The 21,665-nt window shown below is 38.8% G+C and overlaps 1 protein-coding gene across 13 annotated transcripts in view; it reads left to right on the plus strand.

The window, feature by feature from the left end:
- LOC144309681 (ankyrin repeat domain-containing protein 26-like) overlaps nt 1–21,665 on the plus strand; it is a 157,200-nt gene that overhangs the window by 94,672 nt on the left and 40,863 nt on the right. For 8 of the 13 annotated variants that reach the window (XM_077890769.1, XM_077890770.1, XM_077890772.1 and 5 more), the window contains exons 22-25: nt 6,871–7,003; nt 16,919–17,212; nt 18,481–18,695; nt 20,585–20,813. In XM_077890769.1, the coding sequence (XP_077746895.1) occupies nt 6,871–7,003; nt 16,919–17,212; nt 18,481–18,695; nt 20,585–20,813 (871 nt within the window). The remainder of the gene's footprint in view (nt 1–6,870; nt 7,004–16,918; nt 17,213–18,480; nt 18,696–20,584; nt 20,814–21,665) is intronic. The other 5 variants (XM_077890777.1, XM_077890778.1, XM_077890781.1 and 2 more) reach the window with 3 other exon arrangements.

Here is a 21,665-nt window from a genome sequence, read left to right on the forward strand (position 1 = left end):
GCCCAGAGCCAAAGGCCTACTCTCAGCCACTGAGCCACCCAGGGGTCCCAAGATTTCATTATTTATTGGCTGAGTAATATTCTGTTCTCTCTCTCCCTCCCTCTCTCTCTCTCTCTCTCTGTCCAATAAATAAATAAATATGATTATTTATTTATATCACACCTTCTTTATACATACCTCTTTCAAAGAACATTGGATCTCCTAGTTTGGCTATTGTGGATATTTACTGGTATAAACATATGGGTGCAGGTGCCCCTTTGGATCCTGACCAAAGTGATCTTTGGGATTCATACCTTCTAGTGCAATTGCTGGGTTTTACATAGGTAGCTCCTTTTTCAACTCTTTGAGGAACCTCTGGTACTGATTTCCAGAGTGGCTGCACCAGGTTGCATTCCCACCAACATCGTAAGAGGATCCCCCTTTCTCTGCATTCCTGCCAACATCTGTCATTTCCAGACTTGCTAATTTTGGACATTATGAAAGGTGTGAGGGGGAAACTCACCGTGGTTTTGATTTGTATTTCTCTGGTGCCAACTGATGTTGAGCATGTTTTCATGTGTCTGTTGGCCATATGTATGTCTTCTTTGGAGACATGTCCTTTCATTTCTTCCCATTTCTTCATTGGGTTATCTTTCTTTGGGTGTTGACTTTGATTAGCTCTTTATAGACTTTGCATACCAGCCTTTTATCTGATAAGGCATTTGCAAACACCTTCTGCCATTCTGTCAGTTGTCTTTTGGTTTTGTCAACTGTTTCCTTGCTGCGTAAAAGCTTTTTATCTTGATGAAGTCTCAGTAGGTCATTTTGGCGTCTGGTGACATGTCTAGCAAGAAGTTGCTGCAGCCAAGGTCACAGAGGTTGCTGGCTGTGTTCTCCTCTAGGATTTTAATGGATTCCTATCTTACATTTGGGTGTTTCATCCATTTTGACTCTATTTTTGTGTATGGTGTAAGAAAATGGTCTAGTTTTATTCTTCTACATGTGGTGGTCTGATTTTCCCACACCATTTGTTGAAGAGACTGCTTTGTCTCCATTGGATTTTCTTTCCAGTATTGTTGAAGAGGAGTGGACCATAGAGTTGAGGGTCCACTTCTGGATTTACTCTTCTGGGCCATTGATTGACATGTCCGCTTTTGTGCCAGGACCATACTGTCCTGTTGATCACAGCTTTGCAATGGAGCTTAAAGGCTGGCTTCTAATACCACCAGCTTTGGCTACGTTTTTCAACATACCTTTGGCTATTCGGGGTCTTCTAAGGTTCCAAAGAAATTTTAGTATTATTTACTCCAGCTGTATGCAAAGAAGTTGGGGGCAGCCCAGGTGGCTCAGTGGTATAGCTCTGCCTTCAATCCAGGGTGTGATCCTGGAGACCCAGGATCGAGTGCCACGTTGGGCTCCCTGCATGGAGCCTGCTTCTCCCTCTACCTGTGTCTCTGCCTCTCTCTCTCTCTCTCTCTCTCTCTCTCTCTGTGTGTGTGTCTAATGAATAAATAAATAAAAAATCTTAAAAAAAAAAGTTGGTAGTATTTTGATAGAGATTGCATTGAATGTAGAGATTGCTCGAGCTTGCATAGACATTTTAACAATATTTGTTCTTCCAATCCATGAACATGGAATGATTTCAGTTCTTTATGATTTCTCAATTTCTTTCCAGAATGTCCTGTCTTCTTCAGAGTACAGATCCTTGTCTCTTTGGGTGGGTTTATTCCAAGGTATCTTATGGTGTTTAGTGCAATGGTAAATGGAATTGACTCCTCAGTTTCTCTTTCTTCCATCTCATTGTTAGTGTATAGAAATGCAACTGATTTCTGTGCATGGATTTCCTATCCTGCTGCTTTGCTGAATTCAGGAAAGGGTCCTAACAATGTTGGCGTAGAGTCTTTTGGGTTTTCCACATAGGATATCATGTCCTCTGAGAAAAGTGAGAGTTTGAGTTCTTTTCTGATTCAGACGCCTTTTTATTTCTTTTTGTTGTCTAAATGCTGAGGCTATGTCGAACAACACTGGTTGTCCAGAGAGTGGACCTCCCTGTTGTGTTCCTGACCTTAGCGGCAAAGCTCTCAGTTTTTCCCCATTAAGAATAGCATCGGGTGTGGGCTTTTCGTAGATGGCTTTTATGATATTGAGATATGCTCCCCTCCTCCCTGCACTGTGAAGAGTATTGATCCGGAAAGGGTGCTGCACTTTGTCAACTGCTTTTTCTGCATCTCTTGAGAGGATCCTATGGTTCTTATCCTTTCTTTTATTTCTGTAGTGTATCACATTGATTCATCTGCAGATGTCGAATCACCCTTGCAGCCCAGGCATAAAACCCACTTGGACATGGTGAATCATCCTTTAATGTACTGTTGAATCCTCCCAGCCAGTGTCTTGTTGAGAATTTTGGCATCCGTGTTCATCAGGGATATTGGAGTGTAATTCTCCTTTTGGGTGGGGTCTTGCTCTGGTTTTGCGATCAGAGTAATGTTGGCCTCACAGAGAACACTGGAAGGTTTCCCTTCCATTACTAATTTTTATAAACAGCTCCGAAGAATAGATTAATTCTTCCTGGAATGTGTGGTAGAATTCTCCTGGGAAGCCTCCTGGTCCTGGACTCTTGGTTGTTGGCAGATATTTGATGACTGCTCCCATTTCCTTGCTGGTTATGGGTCTGTTCAGGTTTCCTGTGTCTTCCTGTTTCAGTTTTGATAGGAAGGGATCCATTTCTTCCAGATTGCTTACTTTGTTGGCATATAGTTGCTCAGAATGTGTTCTTATAGTTGTCTATATTTCTCTGGTGCTGGTCGTGATCTGTCTTCTTTCATTCACGATCTTATTTCTTTGGGTCCGTTCTCTTTTTGATATGTCTGTCCAGGGGTTTATTGATCTTATTCTGTCAAAGAACCAGCTCCTGATTTCATTGATGTGTTCTACTGTTCCTTTGGTTTCTATTTCATTGATTTCTGCTCTGATCTTTATGAATTCTCTTCTCCTGCTGGTTTTAGGTTTTAATCTTCTGTTCTTTTCCAGCTCCTTTAGGTGTAAGGTTAGCTTGTGTACTTAGGACCTTTCTCATTTCTTGAGAAAGACTTGTATTGCTATATACTTCCTTCTTAGGATGACCTTTGCTACGTCCCAGATGTTTTGAGCAGTTGCGTTTCCATTTTTGTTTGTTTCTATGAGGTTTTTAAAACTGTGCTTTTATTCCCTGGCTTGATTCTTTAACCTCCGTGTATTTGAATTCTTTCCAAATTTCCTCTTGTGATCAAGTTTCAGTTTCAAAGCATTGTGGTCTGAAAGTATGCAGGGAATGATCCCAATCTTTTGGTATCAGTTGAGACCTCATTTATGACCCAGTACGTGATCTAGTATGGAACATGTTCCATGTGCACCCGAGAAGAATGTGTATTCTGTTGCTGTAGGATGGAATGCTCTGAAGTTATCTGTGAAGTCCATTTTGTGCAGTGTGTCATTCAAAGCCCTTGTGCCCTTGTGGATCTTCTGCTTAGATGATCTGGCCGTTACAGTGAGTGGTGTGTTAAAGTGCCTACTATTATTGTATGACTATCAATGTGTTCCTTTAATTTTGATATTAATTGGTTCATAAGGGGGTCTGGGTGGCTCAGTCGGTTAAGCCCTTGCCTTTGGTCAGGTCATGTTCTCAGGGTCCTGGGATGAAGCCCTCATCAGGCTCCCTGTTCAGTGGGGAGTCTGCTTCTCCCTCTCCTGCTGCCCATGCTTCTGTTCTCTCTCTGTGTCAAATAAATAAATAAATGAAATCTTAACAGAAAATCGGTTTATATAGTTGGCTGCTCCTACTTTAGAGGCATTAAAACTTATAATTGTTCAATTTTCTCTTTGGATAGACCATTTAATTATGGCATAGTGTCTTTCTTCATCTCTTAATGCAGTCTTTGGTTTAAAATACAACTTGTCTGATATCAAGATTGCCACCTCAGTTTTTTTTTAATGTCCTTTAATATGATAAAATGGTTTTCCACCCCCTCACCTTCAATCTGGGGTTTTCTTTGTGTCTAAAAATGAGTCTCTTACAGATAGCATATCGATGGGTCTTGCTTTTTTTTTTTTTTTTTAATCCACTGGGATACCCTGTGTGTTTTGGTTGGGGCATTTGGCTTGTTTACATTCAGAGTAACGATTGAAAGATATGGATGTAGTGCCATTGTATTACGTGTCAAGTCTGTGTTTTGGTGTACTGTGTCTGTTCCTTTCTGGTCTGTGTTATTTTTGGGCTCTCTGTTTTCTTAAAGGTTCCCCTTGCAGGGCTGTTTTAGGGATCACAAATTCTTTTAGTTTCTGTTTGTGCTGGAAGCTTTTTATCTCCCCTTGTATTTTGAATGAGAGCCTTGCTGGATAAAATTCTTAGCTGTAGATTCTTCTCATTGAGCACCCTGAGTATATCATGCCAGCTCTCTCTGGCCTGCTATCTCTTTGGATAGATCCGCTGCCAGTTGAATATTTCTCTCCTTCTTAGTTCAGGGCCTCGTGTTCCAAGCTGCTTTCAGGATTTTCTCTTTGGGTCTGAAATTTGCAAGCTTTGCTTGGAGATATTGACCTATTTTTTATTGATTTTGAGGAAGGTTCTCTGTGCCTCCTGGCACTTGAGTGCCTGTTTCTTTCCCCAGATGAGGGAAGATCTCTGCTATAATTTGCTCAAATATGCCTTCTGCCCCCTCCTTCCCCTCTTTTTCTGGGATCCCCATTATTCTAACATTGTTTTGCTGTGTGGTACGAATCATCTCTCAAATTCTCCTGTCATAGTCCAGTGGTTGTTTCTCTCGCTTTTCCTCAGCTTCTTTATTCTCCATTGTTTTGTCTTCTATATCACTACTTCTCTGTGAAGCCTCATTTATCCTAGCAGTTAGAACCTTCATTTTTGATTGCATCTCACTAAGATTAGCCTTTTTTATCTCAACTTGATTAGATATCAGTTGTTTTATTTCTCCAGAAAGGCATTCTCTAGTGTCCTCTGAGTGTCTCTTAAGCCCAGCTATTATCTTGATGGTCATTATTCTGAACTCTCGCTCCAGCCTCTTCCTTCTATCCATGCTGATTAGGTTCCGGGCAGTCAGTACTACCTCTTGTTCTCTTTGTGGCGGTGAGTTTTTCCATCTTGTCATTCTGTCCAGAGAAGAAGAGATGAGTGAGAGAACAGAATAGAAAAATATCAAGAATGACCCCAGATAAATACATGCTAAACAAATCAGAAGAGACCCGAAGCCAATTTAAAGGTTAACAAAGGAGATAATAGAATTAGAGAGATCAAGAGAGCAGAGCAGTACACCGATACTATGTGAATTTTGGTCTTTTTGTTAGGAAATTGCATCCCCAAATGGTTAAGAGGAAACCTTGTATATATACAAAAATAAAATTAAATACAAGGAAAGTCTAGAATGTAAGTGTAAAAATGGAAATTAAAAGTCAAAATAAAAAGGATATTATCAGAGATCCCTGGGTGGCGCAGTGGTTTTGCGCCTGCCTTTGGCCCAGGGCGTGATCCTGGAGACCCGGGATCGAATCCCACGTCGGGCTCCTGGTGCATGGAGCCTGCTTCTCCCTCTGCCTATGTCTCTGCCTCTCTCTCTCTGTCTTTTTTCTCTCTCTCTTTTCTCTCTCTCTCTCTCTCTGTGACTATCATGAATAAATTTTTAAAAAAGGATATCATCACCCAGTTGAACAGAACTGAGCAATATACCATATCCTATGTCTTTTTGTTAGAGAAATATATCCCAAAGGAAAAACAAGCAGGACTTACATGTATATAGAAATAAAATTAAGTACGGTGAAAGAATAGAATGTAACTCTGAAGGTGAAAGTTAACCAAGACTTGCAAAAAGTGGTCACTTTTCTATTTGTAGAAATGCTGCAATTCTTTCCTTAGATGTCTGGTTGATTTCACAGGTGTTCAGAATGATTTGAAAGCTCTCTGGCTGAATTTCTGGGATCAGACAAAACTATGTTCTCCTCTTGCTCTGCCATCTCTGACTCAAGTGGCTTACATTTTCTTCCTGCGTTTTCTAGTTATAAAATATGTCATTCATACAAAAATACATGTCTGACTTCATGAAGAATAAAATGAGCAACTTCACTACTCAGATTTTTAAAAAAGTCTTTCCGATGTCTCTGAAGCTCCCACCTGGCTTCCTTTCTGCTTATTTGCTGAGTATTTAAGTTTTGCTCTGATCCGCCAAAACTTTTCTGTCATTCAACTTTGTTTCTCTGCATTGTTTGGCATCCTTCACTTTCCTAAGAATGTACTAGCCAAGGTATTAGATTTTTGTTTAAAACAGTCTCATAGGCCATCATCATACATTCTCTCTCTGCTGATTTCCTTTCTTCTAAAGCTCTGCCTCTTCCTTCTTCCTCTGAATTCAAACTTTATAAATATTTTTCTTTCCTGTTTCTCTTTCTGTTTTGAATGATCTCCTTTGATGTTTTTTGTCTGTATTTTCTTTCCTTCTTTTAGACTGGGGTAGGTGGGTACCAAAATGTATTTTTGTGTCTTTATAAAACATTAATAGATGAGGATGCTTTTCTTCCTCACCGTGGATTACTAGCCTCTACTACCTAATAATAGATTAATTTTTATATTCACATACTGAAAATAGATATTAATAATAACTTACAAGAACTCTTAATATAGTTACCCTGTTAACCCTTCAACTGCCATATGTGTCATAAAAATCTTTTCCATATTTTTTTACTTAGCAATGTAATTTAGTTGGTATTCTCTCAAACAATGAGAGATTGGAACAAATGAGATATCATAAGTATAGATTTGTTTATGTGATAGAACATATTATCTATTTAAATAAGTATTAAATATTTCTTCTTAAAGGACCTGACTTACTCATTCTATACCTTCTGCAGGCTTAAGAACCACTTAATAAACATGTTAAGAAGGATATTAAGTAAATATGAAAATGGAGAGCTTCCTTTCTATGGAGATTTAAAAACCAGTCAAACGGAAATGGAAATTCAGATTAATATGCTAAGACAGAAGGTAATTTTTAATTAGTTTTGGGACTCTAAAATCATTGGGAAATAAATCCCTCTGTGCTTTGAGCAGTAAAATACAGATTTTCCTAGTAATCTTACATACTTGATATATATTTTTGGTAATAACTTTATTGAGATATAATGAACATAAGATGCATATTCAGGGATCCCTGGGTGGCGCAGTGGTTTGGCGCCTGCCTTTGGCCCAGGGCGCGATCCTGGAAACCCCGGATCGAATCCCACGTCGGGCTCCCGGTGCATGGAGCCTGCTTCTCCCTCTGCTTGTGTCTCTGCCTCTCTCTCTCTCTCTCTCTCTATGTGACTATCATAAATAAATAAAAAATTAAAAAAAAATTAAAAAAAAAAGATGCATATTCAAAGACTACCACAATCCATTTTAGAACATTTTGTCACCGTAAAAATAAACCCTATGCCCTTTAACTGGCACGTCATGCTAGTTTCCCCCTCCCTATTCTTCTTAGCCATAGGTAGTCACCGTTCTAGTCTCTGTCTCTATCGATTTGCTGCTGATTTTGGACAGGTCATCTCAATGGAATCACCAAATATTTGATCCTTTGTGACTGCCTTCTTTGGTTTAGCATGTTTTTAGATTTATTTTGTGCCATGTGTCAGAACTTTATTATTTTTTTATTTCTGAATACTATCCCACCATATGGACAGCCCACGTTTTATTTATGTATTTATCATTTGGTGGACGTTTGAGCTGTTACACTTTTTGGCTGTTGTTAATAATGCTGTTGTGAATACGCATGTACAAGCTTTTGCGTGAACATTTCACTTCTCTTGGGTATATACTTATAAATGGAATTGTTAGTTCATATGTTAAAGGACCTTTAACATTTTTGGTTTAAACCTTTTGAGGAACTGCCAGACTATTTTCCAAACTGGCTGCACCATTTTACATTTATGTCACCAGTGTTTGAGGATTCTCATTTTCCCTGATTCTTGTCAATGTTTGTCATTATCTGTTGTTTTTGTTATAGCTATTCTATTGGGTGTAAAATGACACGTTGTAGGGGTATTTTCATTTGTTTCAAATTTTTATTTGAATTCTCGTTAGTTGACATATCATGTAATCTTGGTGTCAGGAGTAGAATTTAGTGATTCCTCACTTAAATACCCAGTGCTCATCAGTACAAGTGCCTTCCTTAATACCCATCACTCATCTAGTCCCCCCTGCCCACCTCGACAGCAACACTTAGTTTATTCTCTATGGTTGAGAGTCTCTTATGGTTTGCCTCTCTTTCTCTCCTTTTTTTCCACCTTCCCCTATGTTCATCTGTTGTTGGCTTTTTTTTTTTTCTTAATTCCACATAGGAGTGAAATCATATGGTATTTGTCTTTCTCTGACTTATTTCACTTAGCATAATACACTTGTTGAGTTCCATCTGTCTTGTGGTTTTAATTTGCATATTTCTTAGAACTAGTGATGTTGAGCATCTCACTTTATATGTGGTCATTATTCATTTCTATATCTTGCTTAAAGAACTAATCATTTATTTTGCCCATTTTTATATTGGACTGTCTTTTCATTATTGTAAGAGTTCTATCTATATCCTAACTACAGACCCCTTATCAGGGATATGATTTTCAAATATTTTATTCATCACCTTGCCTTTTCACTTTTGCTTGATGGTTACATTTGAAGCATAGAAGCTTTTATTTTTTAGATTTTGATGAAATCCTTAATCTGTTTCTGTCTTTTGATGCCATATTTAAGAAACTGTTGCCAAATGCAATCACGAACATACACACCTGTTTTTTCTATGAGTTTTATAATTTTAGCTCTTAATATTTCTTTTCTTTTTTTTTAATATTTTTTTTTCAATTTTTATTTATTTATGATAGTCACAGAGAGAGAGAGAGAGAGAGGCAGAGACACAGGCCGAGGGAGAAGCAGGCTTCATGCACCGGGAGCCCGATGTGGGATTCGATCCCGGGTCTCCAGGATCGCGCCCTGGGCCAAAGGCAGGCGCCAAACCACTGTGCCACCCAGGGATCCCTAGCTCTTAATATTTCATGTTAAGTTTGTACATATGTTGTGAGGTAGAGGTCTAATTTTATTACTTTGTGTGTGGATATCCATTTGTCTCAGTACCATTTGTTAAAAAGACTATTCTTAATCCATTTTAGTGTCTCGACACCCTTGTTGAAAATCAATCCACCATAATTTGAGAGTTTTTTTTTTTAATTTTTTTATTTATTTGTGATAGTCACAGAGAGAGAGAGAATGAGGCAGAGACACAGGCAGAGGAGAAGCAGGCTCCATGCACCGGGAGCCCGACGTGGGATTCGATCCCGGGTCTCCAGGATCGCGCCCTGGGCCAAAGGCAGGCGCCAGACCGCTGCGCCACCCAGGGATCCCCTTATAATTTGAGAGTTTATTTTTAGATTCTCAATTCTAATACATTGACCTATATGTCTATCCTTAGGCCACTACCAAATCAAATTTTATGAGAATTCTTTCCTAGTCCTCTTGCAAATTACCACTCATTTATATTACAATTATGTAATAAGTCAATGTAGTAGAACCTAACTTTACTCCTGTAGAGACTTATACTTTTTGAAGGAGCCTTTTGCCAGCTTATGTCTTGCTGACTACCTGACACAATGAGAAGCCAGGCTCAAAAAGATAGAGTCCCGTTTCTCTTCTCCAGTAATACCTGTAGTTTCTCACTCAGTGCCTCCCGCATCCATTTCCATCGTCTTGGTTGTAGGATCCACTGTCTACTATGTACTTCGTTGTGTTTTATTAACTTGTTATAATGCATAGACTCACCCATAGATTTCACCATCTAGGATATAAAGGATTAACTCTGGGTTATCAGCCTTCCTGTTTGGAAGTCTTGCTAATCCATCATCTTAAAGTTCACAATTAGATACTCTTTTGACCTGGTTCTTGTGCATACAAGACTGGCGCCGATCCTGTTCTTGGCACAGATCCTACATTCTTGGAAAACAGAGTTGCCTGTATCCATCTTCTTTTACTGAAATAGAAAGATATGCATAGCTGTACTTTGATAGGTCAATACGTAATTAATAGAATAAACATTTCATTACATTATGTCAAGAATACACCTGTAAAATATCTTGTTGCATTTAATTGAATTATCAGGGAAGCCCGGGTCCTCAGTGGTTTAGCACTGCCTTCAGCCCAGGGCGTGATCCTGGAGACCCAGGATTGAGTCCACGTCAGGCTCCTTTCATGGAGTCTACCTCTCTCGCTGCCTGTGTCTCTGCCTCTGTCTCTCTGTGTGTGTGTCTCATGAATAAATAAATTAAATATTTTTAAAAACAATCAAATTATCAGAGACAAATAGTAGGCGAGCAATTTGAATCACAAAAAAATTTCAAAGTGAACCTATATGATATGGAGAAGCATTCTAGTACGATATAAAGATGAGATAGTCTTACTACCTTCCCTGAAAAATAAGCTTGCAGTAAGATAAAGGAGAAATTATATTTAATTTAAGTGTGCCAAAGGACAATACATTTGTTTCGCTAATGAAAAGATTAGAAATTATTCCATAACGTTCTCCTTATGTCATCACTGATGAAGGGAGAATGAAGATTATTGATTTAAAAGCACTCAATGCTGCCTTTCTTTTAGAATTGCAGTTACTTGAATTCAGATAAAAGGTTCCGTTTTGCTTATTAAACTTTTACTAGTTGTTCAGCTGTTATACTTCAAATCACATGTCTCTCTGCTTGCCAGTCGTTTTTCTCCCCTAACATGAGGGGAAATTTAAAAGAGGAGTTCTTGTCTAGTTTTAATAATTTGTAATTGAAGGGATTCTTTAGAAAAAATGTCTTAGAGAAAGGAAGATGGTGGCAGGGTAGGAGGAGCCTAGACTCACCTCATCCCACTAATACAACTAGATACCTATCAACTCATCCTACATACCCCAGAAATCTACCTGAATACTGACAGAACAAAGGTCACAACTAAAGAGAGAGAAGAGGCCACTTTAAAGAAAGTCGGAAGTACAGAGATATAGTTTAGAAGAGAAAGAGATCCTATCTGCAGCAGATGGGAGGGAGTAGTGGTCCCAGCGAAGGGCAGGAGAGAACACCTGGGAATGCACGTAGCCACTGGCTTGGAAAAGGAGAGTGGCTGAATTTCCTGAGTTCTTGCAACTATGGAGGGCTTAAAGCCTGGAATTTTAAAGGTTATTGGGCTTGGCTATGGTAGAATGTGTAGGGCACTATACTTGGAGAGAGGCACACAGAACAGAAGCAGCTGGCTGGTGCCATTTCCCTCCCCTGGCCCTGAGCACAAACACAGAGCCACCTGTGGGAATCAGTGCCACTCTGACACCAGCTGCCTAACTTGCTTACACCAGCCACCACCCGTTTGCACTCCAGGGGAACTGCCCTTTTGAATCATGCTTGCCTCAGTTCCAGCACAGCAAGCCCTTCCCCCAGAAGACCAGTACAAACCCCTGCGGACACCATGTGTCCTGACCAGAGTTTTGCAGGGTCTCAGTTCCAGTGGACTGTGACAGGTCTCATTTCGCAAGCTAGTTCAAACCCGCTAGATTCAGGCCAAGTACCAAACACTGCCCACAGCAGATACTGAGAGCCTATCTCTCAGATGACTGGCCTGAGGGATAGAGGAGCCAGAACCCAGTAGCAGAGTGCATGCCGCACACCCTGGAGACCCTCCCTCAAGCACCAGGCCCTGGGCACTACGGGACCATTTTCAGTGGTCCATTACTTTCAGGAACAAGTGACATAACTGGCTTTTCTAACCCAGAGAAACTGTCAGAGACCTAGACAAAATGAGAAGACAGAGGAATTTATCTCAAATGAAAGAACAGGATAATGCCACAGGGCCAGAGATCTAAGTGAGAGAGAGAGAAATAACGTGCCTGATGGAGGATTTAAAGCAGTGACCATAAGGATGTTCAGTGGACTTGAGTAAAGAATGGAAGACATCAGTGAGACCCTTACAACAGAGATAGAAGAGTTTAAAAAGAATCTGAGATGAAGAGTGCAATAAATGAAATTAGAATACAGATCTGGAATATTCTCTAGACTAGATCATACATTAGGCCACAAAACAGGCCTTAGGAAGTACAAAAAAATTGAAGTCCTACCATGCACCTTTCCTGACCACAATACTATGAAACTAGAAGTGGACTACAAAAAACCGTCTGAAAAGACCACAAATACATGGAGGTGAAATAACATCGTACTATCAATGTGTGGGCCAACCGGGAAATAAATGAAGAAATTTCAAAAGACATGGAAACAAATGAAAATGAAAACACAATTGTCCAAAACCTTTTTTTAATGTTTTTTTTTAATATTTATTTATTCATTTATGATAGAGAGAGAGAGACAGAGGAGGAGGGAGAAGCAGGCTCCATGCCGGGAGCCCGATGCGGGACTCGATCCCGGGTCTCCAGGATCACGCCCTGGGCCAAAGGCAGGCACCAAATCGCTGCGCCACCCAGGGATCCCCCCAAAACCTTTCAGATGCAGCCAAACTGATTCTAAGAGGGAAGTATATATAGCAATACAGGCCTACCTCAAGAAGCAAAAAAAAAAAAAAAAAAATCTCAACACAAACTAACCTTACACCTAAAGAAGCTAGAAAAAGAACAACAAATGAAACCTAAAGCCAGCAGAAGGATGGAGATAATAAAAATTAGAGGAAAAATGGGGGTCCTGGGTGGCTGAGTTGGTTAACTGACCAACTCTTTGATTTTGGCTAAGGTCACGTTCTCAGGGTCCTGGGATTGAAGCCTGCTTCAGCCTCCAACCTCAGTCTACTGGTGGATTCTCTCTCTCCCTTTTCCTTTGCCCCTCCCCCCCGCCCCAATAAATAAATCTTTAAAAAAACATTAGAGTGGAAATAAATGATAAAGAAACTAAACACAAATAAAAATAGAACAGATCAACAGTAGCTGGTTCTTTGAAAAATTTAATAAAATTGATAAGGCTCTAGCCATAGTTCTCAAAAAGAAAAGGGAAAGGACCCAAATAAAATCACACATGACAGAGGAGAATAACCAACACTGCAGAAATCCAAACAATTATAAGAGAATATTATGAAAAATATATGTCAACAAATTGGACAACCTAGAAGAAATGGATAAGTTCCGAGAAACATATAAATTGCCAAAACTGAAGCAGGAAGAAAGTAGAACAGAATGCTAACCAGCCAAGAAATTGAATCACTCATCCAAAAACTTGGAACAAACACAAGTCCAGGACCAGATGGCTTCAGAGTCCAATTCTACCAAGCATTTAAAGAAAGAGTTAGTATGCGTTCTTCTCAAACCGTCCCATAAAACAGAAGAGGAAGGAAAACTTCCAAATTCATTTGATGAGGCCAGCATTACCCTGACACCAAGACCAGATAAAGACACCACAAAGAGAATTACAGGCCAATTTTCTAGTGCAAAAATCCTTAACAAAATAGTAGCAAACTGAATCTAACAATACATTAAGAAAATCACCGCCATGATCAAATGGGATTTATTCCTGGGTTACACGGGTGATTCAGTATCTGCAAATCAATCAGTGTGATGCACCATATTAATAAAAGAAAGAAGAATCATCATCATTTCCATAGATGTAGGAAAAGCGTTTGATGAAGTACAATATCCATGCATGATAAAAACCCTCCACAAAGTAGGTTTAAGAGGGAACATACCTCAACATAATAAAGGGAATATATGAAAAAATGCACAGATAATGTCCTCCTAAATGGGGAAAAACCAAGAGAAAAAGTTCATGTCTGGTGTTGTTGATGCTGGCTGTTGCCTAGATTTATAGTTAGGGCAGGCAGCCAAAATGCTTACACTGGCACACCTGGACTCTCTTTGTGGCCTGAGCCTCCTCACAAGAGGAGGGGCTAAATTCCGAGTAAGCAGGCTGAGATACAGAACAGGGCAGAAGCTGTGTTGCCTTTCGTAGCCTAGCCTTGGAATACACACAACATCACATTGACCATATTCTGTTCGTTAGTAGCAAGTCACTAAGGTTAGCCCACGGTCTTTTTGTTTTGTTTAGTTTTAATGGAATACTGGAACACCTATGAACACATGAAGAACGCAATTTTTAGTGTAATTTACCCACTGGCCACAGTGTTCTATATTCCTTTCACATGAAAAATGCACTCACCTCCTCCCAGTACCTCCGACAAATCTCAGTTATCATGGCATCGGGTTCAGGATGGAGTCCAAGATCTTGCCATCTTAATCAGGTGCAGCGGGGATAAGGTGCCAGGGTTATGTTGTCTAAATTTTAGTCCCTGGAGTGCAGGTTCTCTTAATAGGAATGAAGACTTGAGAATTAAAGAGAACAGTTCTCTACTATTGAAAACACAACATTCTGGTTACTTGCTAAAGACTCTTCCATTCGAAGTCACACTAGACCATAGCAGGTTTGAAATGCAGCCTGATGCATGCTGTCCATTTTTCAGTCAGACTTAGTCTGAAACCATGGAAATTTTTCTCCATGGCTCTTTGCTGTCTATCCTCTCTGAGCTCTTGGTTCTGTCCAATGACCTGTGTTTGCAGTTGTGTTTTCAGCCTGCTGCCTCCCTGTGGGGACTTCTAAGACCCAAAGGCCTATTTTCAGTCCGTGCTATCTAGGTCTCTTTTAGTCCAAGCTCGCAAACAGTGGTTTTGATGCTATAATTTTCTTAACTTCTTGAGTTTTTCTGTGAGAATCAATGGGTTGATTTTATGTCAGTAGAAAAGCCAGTCTCGCAGATCTTTTTGAGATAAACTTTTCAACTGGGCTCTCCTGTGAAGCTCATACTCTTAAGATCCTTAAAAGAAATTTGAGGCATACCTGAAATCCTTCTGAGGTCTTAACAAAAGTTTTTATAATCTTGGATTCATCCATAGGCCATGTTTTCCTGGATTTGCTCTTGACCCAGGATGCAATTCTTTATTTTAGCATTATTTGACATTTCAGCATATGGAAAGGCTATAAATGTGGACAAAATATTTGCACCCAGTTTGTCTGGGTCTTTCATACTGCATAGACCTTGTTTAGTTTATCTTTTGTGTCCCGTTTTACTTTCAAGTGGTTTGTGGCGCAAGTTCCTTTTCCTCTAGTGTCATTTTCTTCACTTGCCTGGAACCTTTACTGTCAGCCTCTTCAAGGGCCATCAGGTTTCCATTAACAGTCTGTTGGAAGCCCTTTTGGTTTTCATTCTTACTCTTCCCTACATCCTTTCAGTTTCTACCTACCTCTCGGTTCAAAGGAGGTTCAGGTTTAAATATTTTAATGTCAGCACCCCATGTTTAATATCAGTTTCTGTGCCAGTTATTTATTGCGGCATCATAAACCACCTGAAAACCTAGTTGCTCAAAACAGCATTTATTTGGTTCACAAGTATTTAGTTTAGGCAAAGCCGAGTAAGGCCAACTCATTTCTTCTTCATTTGGTGTCAGCTGAGATGACTGGAAGCTGGGGACTAGAATCATCTAAAATCATGTTCATGCAAATGTTTAGCTGTTGAGGCTGGCTTTTGGCAAGGACGTTAGCTGGGTCAGTCTCAGCTGAAATGTCTACATGAAGACACACCAGGTGGCCTGGGCTTCCCACAGCAGCTAGATTCTAAGGGTTTGTTTCCCTAGAAGAAGAATGTCAATGGAAGCTATATCACATTTTTTAACCTAGCCTTAAAAAAATCACACAGCAGTTCTGCCGAATTCTATTCACTGGAAACCAATTACTAAGGTCAGCACATTTTAAGGGGTGGGATTATCATGGGAGAAGTGTCAAAAAATTTATAAAACCACCACATCCACTTACCCTGTCTTATCAATCATATCCAGAAGAAAGAAGTTCTTCCCAACTCAGAATCACTGAAACCCTGTCAGGTTTTTCAGTGGTGGTTTTTGGTGCTTAGTATGTTCCCTTGTTTTGTGGGAGTAACAGAGGATTATAAGATAATACTATTCAATTAGGCGGGTTTTTTTTTTTTTGTCCGAAAGTATAAGTTTCATCTCACTAAATTTTTATACTGAGAGGTGTGGTTTCTTAATCCTGAGAATCATTTCTCCTGGGAATGCAATTCAAATTAATGTAAATCATTTGTAATTCAGAAAAAGGCTTGTGGCTTAGAATCAGTATTTATAGATTCAATAATTAGAGTCTTATTTTCAAGGTCTTCTCTTAGGAAGCATTTATTGGTTCAGACCTACATAAGTCAATATGATATTACTAAAACTTTTTAAAAATTAATGGGAGTATTCATTGGGACACTCGAGTGGCTCAGTGGTTTGTGTATCTGTCTTTGGTTCAGGGCATGATCCTAGGGCCTTGGGATCGAGTCCTTCATCGGGCTCCCTGTGGAGCTTGTCCCTCTGCCTATATCTCTGCCTCTCTCTATGTGTCTCATGAATAAATAATTTTTAAAAATTATGGTGTGTTAGGATAGGGGAAGGGGCCAGAGACTTTCTTTTCTTTTTTAAAATTTTATTTGAATTCAATTTGACTATATAAGAGACTTTATACTAAGAGGTGACTTACAGTTATTTTATGGAGGAAAGATCTGAAGCAGTCATAGAAAAATACATAAAATGAAGTACAAATGTTGTGTGGCAAAGACAATGATAGCAGAGATCTTTTTTAATAACTCCTAGTGGTTTTAACACTGTTCTTAATTTTCTAAGTGCTTCAGGGTTCCACATTCTAAGACTCTACTACAATATAGATTATATTTTATTGCAAATGAATTTATTTTAAAATGGGAGCACCTGGCTGACTCAGTCAGTAGAGCATATGACTCTTGATCTTGACGTTATGAATTCGAGCCTACGGTTCAGTACAGAGACTTAAACATAAAATGTTTTTTAAAATGTTGGTTATAGTTTTGAGTTAAACTAATTTCATTCCATTTCCGAACTGTATTGTTCTATTCATGCAGATTGGTGATCTTAGAGCAAGATTGGAAACTGAATCTTCAAGATGTATAGACCTGGATGCAAAAAATCAAGTTCTTCAACAGGAGTTATTATCTATGAAAGCAACAGAGAGGGAATGTGAAAAACTAAAACAGATTAAAAAGAACTTGGAAGAAAAAGTAGTAAACCTCAGAAGTCATGCAGAAGTCAATGTGGTACAAGGCATTCAAGTAGAAAAGTATTATAAATGGGAGATTGACCAGAGAGTAAGATTGATTGTAGAAGAAAGATTAAAAGAAGTCAATCTATTTTTCCAGGTTAGTTTATTGATCTGTGATATGCTTTCATTTATTTCATTACAAATTACACTTTGGTTATATGCATTGTGTAGGTTTCCTCTGCTTCCTTTACAGCAATCTGTTTGGTATATTTCTGGAGGCATTCGTTCCTCCCTGTAAAGATTTCAGTTTTCATCATTATTCTCACTAAATTGATCTTTCAGAATGATTTATGACCAGTATGTATGAAACAAGACTATTTTTTTGAGATTTTATTTATGTATTCAGGAGATACACAGAGAGAGGAAGAGAGAAGCAGAGACACAGGCAGAGGAAGAAGCAGGTTCCATGCCAGGATCACACCCTGGGCCGCAGGCAGGTGGTAAACCGCTGAGCCACCCAGGGATCCCCTGAAACAAGACTATTAAGAGGAAAAGAAAAAATTGTGATTTAAAACTTTTACCATGGGGAAAAAAATAAAATAAAATAAAACTTTTACCATGGAGATTCCTGGGTGGCCCAGTGGTTTTAGCACCTGCATTTGACCCAGGGCGTGATCCTAGAGTCCCAGGATCGAGTCCCACATCGGGCTCCCAGGGTGGAGCCTCCTTCTCAGCCCGTGTCTCTGCCCCTCTCTCTCTCTCTGGCTTTCATGAATAAATAAAATAAAATCTTTAAAAATAAATAAATTTAAAAAAATAAAACTTTTACCATGGAGTATCTAGGTGGCTCAGTTGGTTAAGCAGCAGACTCTTGATCTCAGCTCAGGTCTTGGTCTCAGGTTTGTGAAATCAAGCCCTGCATTGGGCTCCATGTTCCATTCCTAGGTTATTCTTCCTTTTTGAAGATTTCATTTATTTATTTATTTCCTTATTTATTTATTGAACATGAGCAGGGGGATTGGCAGAGGGGGAGAGACAGAGAGACAGAATGAATCCTGGGTAGACTCCATACTGGGTGCGACACAGGGCTTGGCCTCAGGACCTCTGACTGAGAACATGCTCTGAGCAGAAATCAAGAAACAGGTTATTCTCAAGTTGTATTATGCACTTTTTAAAATTTTTAATTGATTCTCTTGTTCTTTGAAGTATCAGATTGCATGAGTACTAATATAAGAATGATTAAACTTTATTTTTATCATTCAGATTCAATTCAGGTGACATTGGTGATAAATATTTTACACTTCAGCTTTTTTTTACACATTTAAAATTGCTCTCTGAATCATTGAGTCCCAACTGAAGGAAAGAAATATACTATAATTACTCAAGTTTTAGCTGTTTTAAAACTGTGCTTTTAATTTGCTTTAGAGACAAGCAGCATCTCAAGAAAACTTAGAGCAGTTAAGAGCAAGTCATGATGCTTCAATAAGAAGTCAAGTGGCACTCAGAATTAAAGAGCTGGAATCTGAACTTCAATCCCAAATAAGAAATTCTCAGGAACTTAAAATAGAATTGGAAAAGTACAGGCAACTCTACCTAGAAGAATCAGAAATGCGAATGTCATTGACAAAAAAACTGAGCAAGTAAGTTAAAACAGAATCAATGAAAATAGATTTAGCTTATTGATTTGCCTCTAAAGCATAATTTTTATGGAGATGGGTTCATGAGATTAGTAGGAAGTGAAAGCCAACTGGATAGTATAATTTTGGAAAATAACGTTTGTAAGTAAACTTACCATTTTATGTTCATCCAGGATAGTTTGCCTCTCTCCTCTTTTTGTGTGTGTGTGTGTGGGGGGTATATGATTTTACTTTTTCCCGTTAATATTTTCAGTTACTCTATCTTGTTGTCTTTACAAACTAATTGTTTAAAACTTTATAATTTAGACAGCATATTATTTTTTTAAAGTTGATATATTTTATTTAACACAATATGTCAAAAAATATCCTTTCAACTTGTGATCAATATAAAATTATTACTGAGATATTTCATATTTTTTTCATTCGAAGTCTTAAAAATCCAGCATGTATTTTACAATTATGGTATATTTCAATTAGAACACTAAATTTTCATTGGGAATACGTGTCTATATTTAAACTTCATAAAATTTATAGTGGAAAGAGCAGATTCACATACCTGCATCTTTACAACCCTACTTAAAAGGTTTTTTGTTTTGTTTTGTTTTTTTTGGAGTTCAATTTGCCAACATGTTGCATAACAATTTGCCAACATATTACATAACAACCAGTGCTCATCCCGCCCAAGTGTCCCCCTCAGTACCCATCACCCAGTCACCCCAACCCCCTGCTCACCTCCCTTTCCACCATCCCTTGTTTGTTTCCCAGAGTTAGGTGTGTCTCGTGTTTTGTCACCGTCACTGATATTTTCACTCATTTTCTCTCCTTTCCCTTTATTCCCTTTCACTAATTTTTATATTCCCTAAATGAATGAGACCATATAATATTTGTCCTTTTCCGATTGATTTATTTCACTCAGCATAATACCCTCCCCTCCAGTTCCATCCACATCGAAGCAAATAGTGGGTATATAGACAGCATATTACTATAAAATTTTTTGTCAGAATTACCCTAAATAGAAATATTAATGAGTTCATTTTTGGAAGATTACACCTTTAACCCAAAAGATCAAGTGCCAATAGTATACAGGTTGGTAAATTAACTTTCTTGATTGTGTCTTTGGTATTATTACTAGAGAGCCTGAGGGTGGGGGAAACCTTTGTATGTTTTCTACTTTATATAAAAGTATACATGTGAAACAGAGAAAGATTCACACTGGGGTGAAAGGCAGTATAAATCCCAACGTGGCTAAAAATAGCATCATGGTGGGCATGAGGGGGTGTGTGGAAGACAAAAAGGGCAGATTCTACTTCCAGGGCCTTGGTAAGTGTGTTATCAGCTAATTGCCTCTGGAGCTGTTTCGGTCCTTCTGATCACTGCTCTGCCATCTACCTGGCCCCTAGAGGTTGTTGGTCTGAGGTATTCCTCGGTGCGAAACCCTCAATTTCTCTGAGGCAATGAGTAAAATGTACAAGAGTGGTGAAAGCACATCCTTGAAAATGTCTTTGAGGGATGGTTTATTTTTATGTTCAAACTGGTTTACTAAATACAAATATGTGTAACGGCATTCTCCAGAATCTTGTAATTACAGCCATTCCAGAAGGTAGCAAGTATTACCTGTCAATCCATGTACATCACTGTCAGCCATTTCTTTCCCTCCCCTAATTTGAATTTCTTGTTAGTTAGTTATCCCTGGAATCATATATACTCCTTTGGAATAATTTTAAACCTATAAATATATGTAGTAGCTCTGCTCTGTCACATTTTCAGTGTTAAAACACTGTTTACTGGCACATTCTGTTTGCTATTATGGAAACTTAAAAAAATGCAGGTCATGCAGGAATGATTTGGGTAGAAATAAAATACTAAGCACTTGTGTTGTGTAATCTTCACAGGACTAATGAGAGGCTGGCAGATATCACTACCAAATATCTGGTGGAGAGACAGCAGAACAGACCTTTCCACAGCACTCTTACTATGGGACCAGTCTTGGAAGGGCCTTCTGTTGGAAATTTGACTAGTAGTTTACTACTGGATAGAAATGTTACTCCAAGAGAAAATGTAATGATTCCTACCTCAAGGCCGCAGACTTCAGTTAGCAGCATTGAAACTCACTTGTTCAAGGTTAGTTATATTATCTTTCTTTTCTTGAGTTTCAGATTTCCAATAAAATTTTTGTTTTTAATTTGGTGAAATTCTGAGTTAACTGAATAATACTCATTAAGTAAAAGTTATACTGGTTTGTGCTAATAAGGAAATGGGACAGAAATTTTATGGTATTTTTTTAAGCTCCTGGAGCTCTTATTGTCAAGAGATACCTATTATTAACTTTATTCAATAAATACCACTAAACTGACACATTTTATCTTCTTATTTTTTAAAGATTTTATGTATCTGAGAGAGAAGAGAGTGTGCCCATGAGTGGGGAGAGAGGTAGAGGGAGGGGGAGAATCTCAAGCAGGCTCCCCACTGAGTGTGGAGCCTGACTCAGGGCTTGATCCCATGACTCCGAGATGATGATCTGAGCTGGAATCAAGAGTTGGATGCTTAACCAACTGAGTTCCCAAGGCACCCCCAAACAGACCCATTTCCTTGAAAAGCTATGTTAAATTGGATTTTGGAAAGTAAATATTATTACCTACTAACCCAAAGTACACTTAGATGCTTTGACTTATTCTCTGATTAGCAATAGTTTATAATATGTTTAAAGTTTGCTGTAACCCAATTTTCCACCCCTATGCATAAGTGAATGATTAGAATCCAAACGCTTAACCATGTAGGGATATTTATGATTTTAACGATTCCACGGTAAGTCCTTTTTATGAATTAAATAAACTTGTAACACTAAATTGATAGTTCTATGTTTTGGGGGCACCCGTATGACTGAGTGGTTTAGCATGTATCTGCCTTTGGCTCAGGTCATGATCCAGGGGTCCTGGGATTGAGTCACGCAACAGGATCCCCATAGGGAGCCTG

This window comes from Canis aureus, unplaced genomic scaffold (genome assembly GCF_053574225.1).
Source record: "Canis aureus isolate CA01 unplaced genomic scaffold, VMU_Caureus_v.1.0 ptg000163l_RagTag, whole genome shotgun sequence".
NCBI classification, from domain to species: domain Eukaryota; kingdom Metazoa; phylum Chordata; class Mammalia; order Carnivora; family Canidae; genus Canis; species Canis aureus.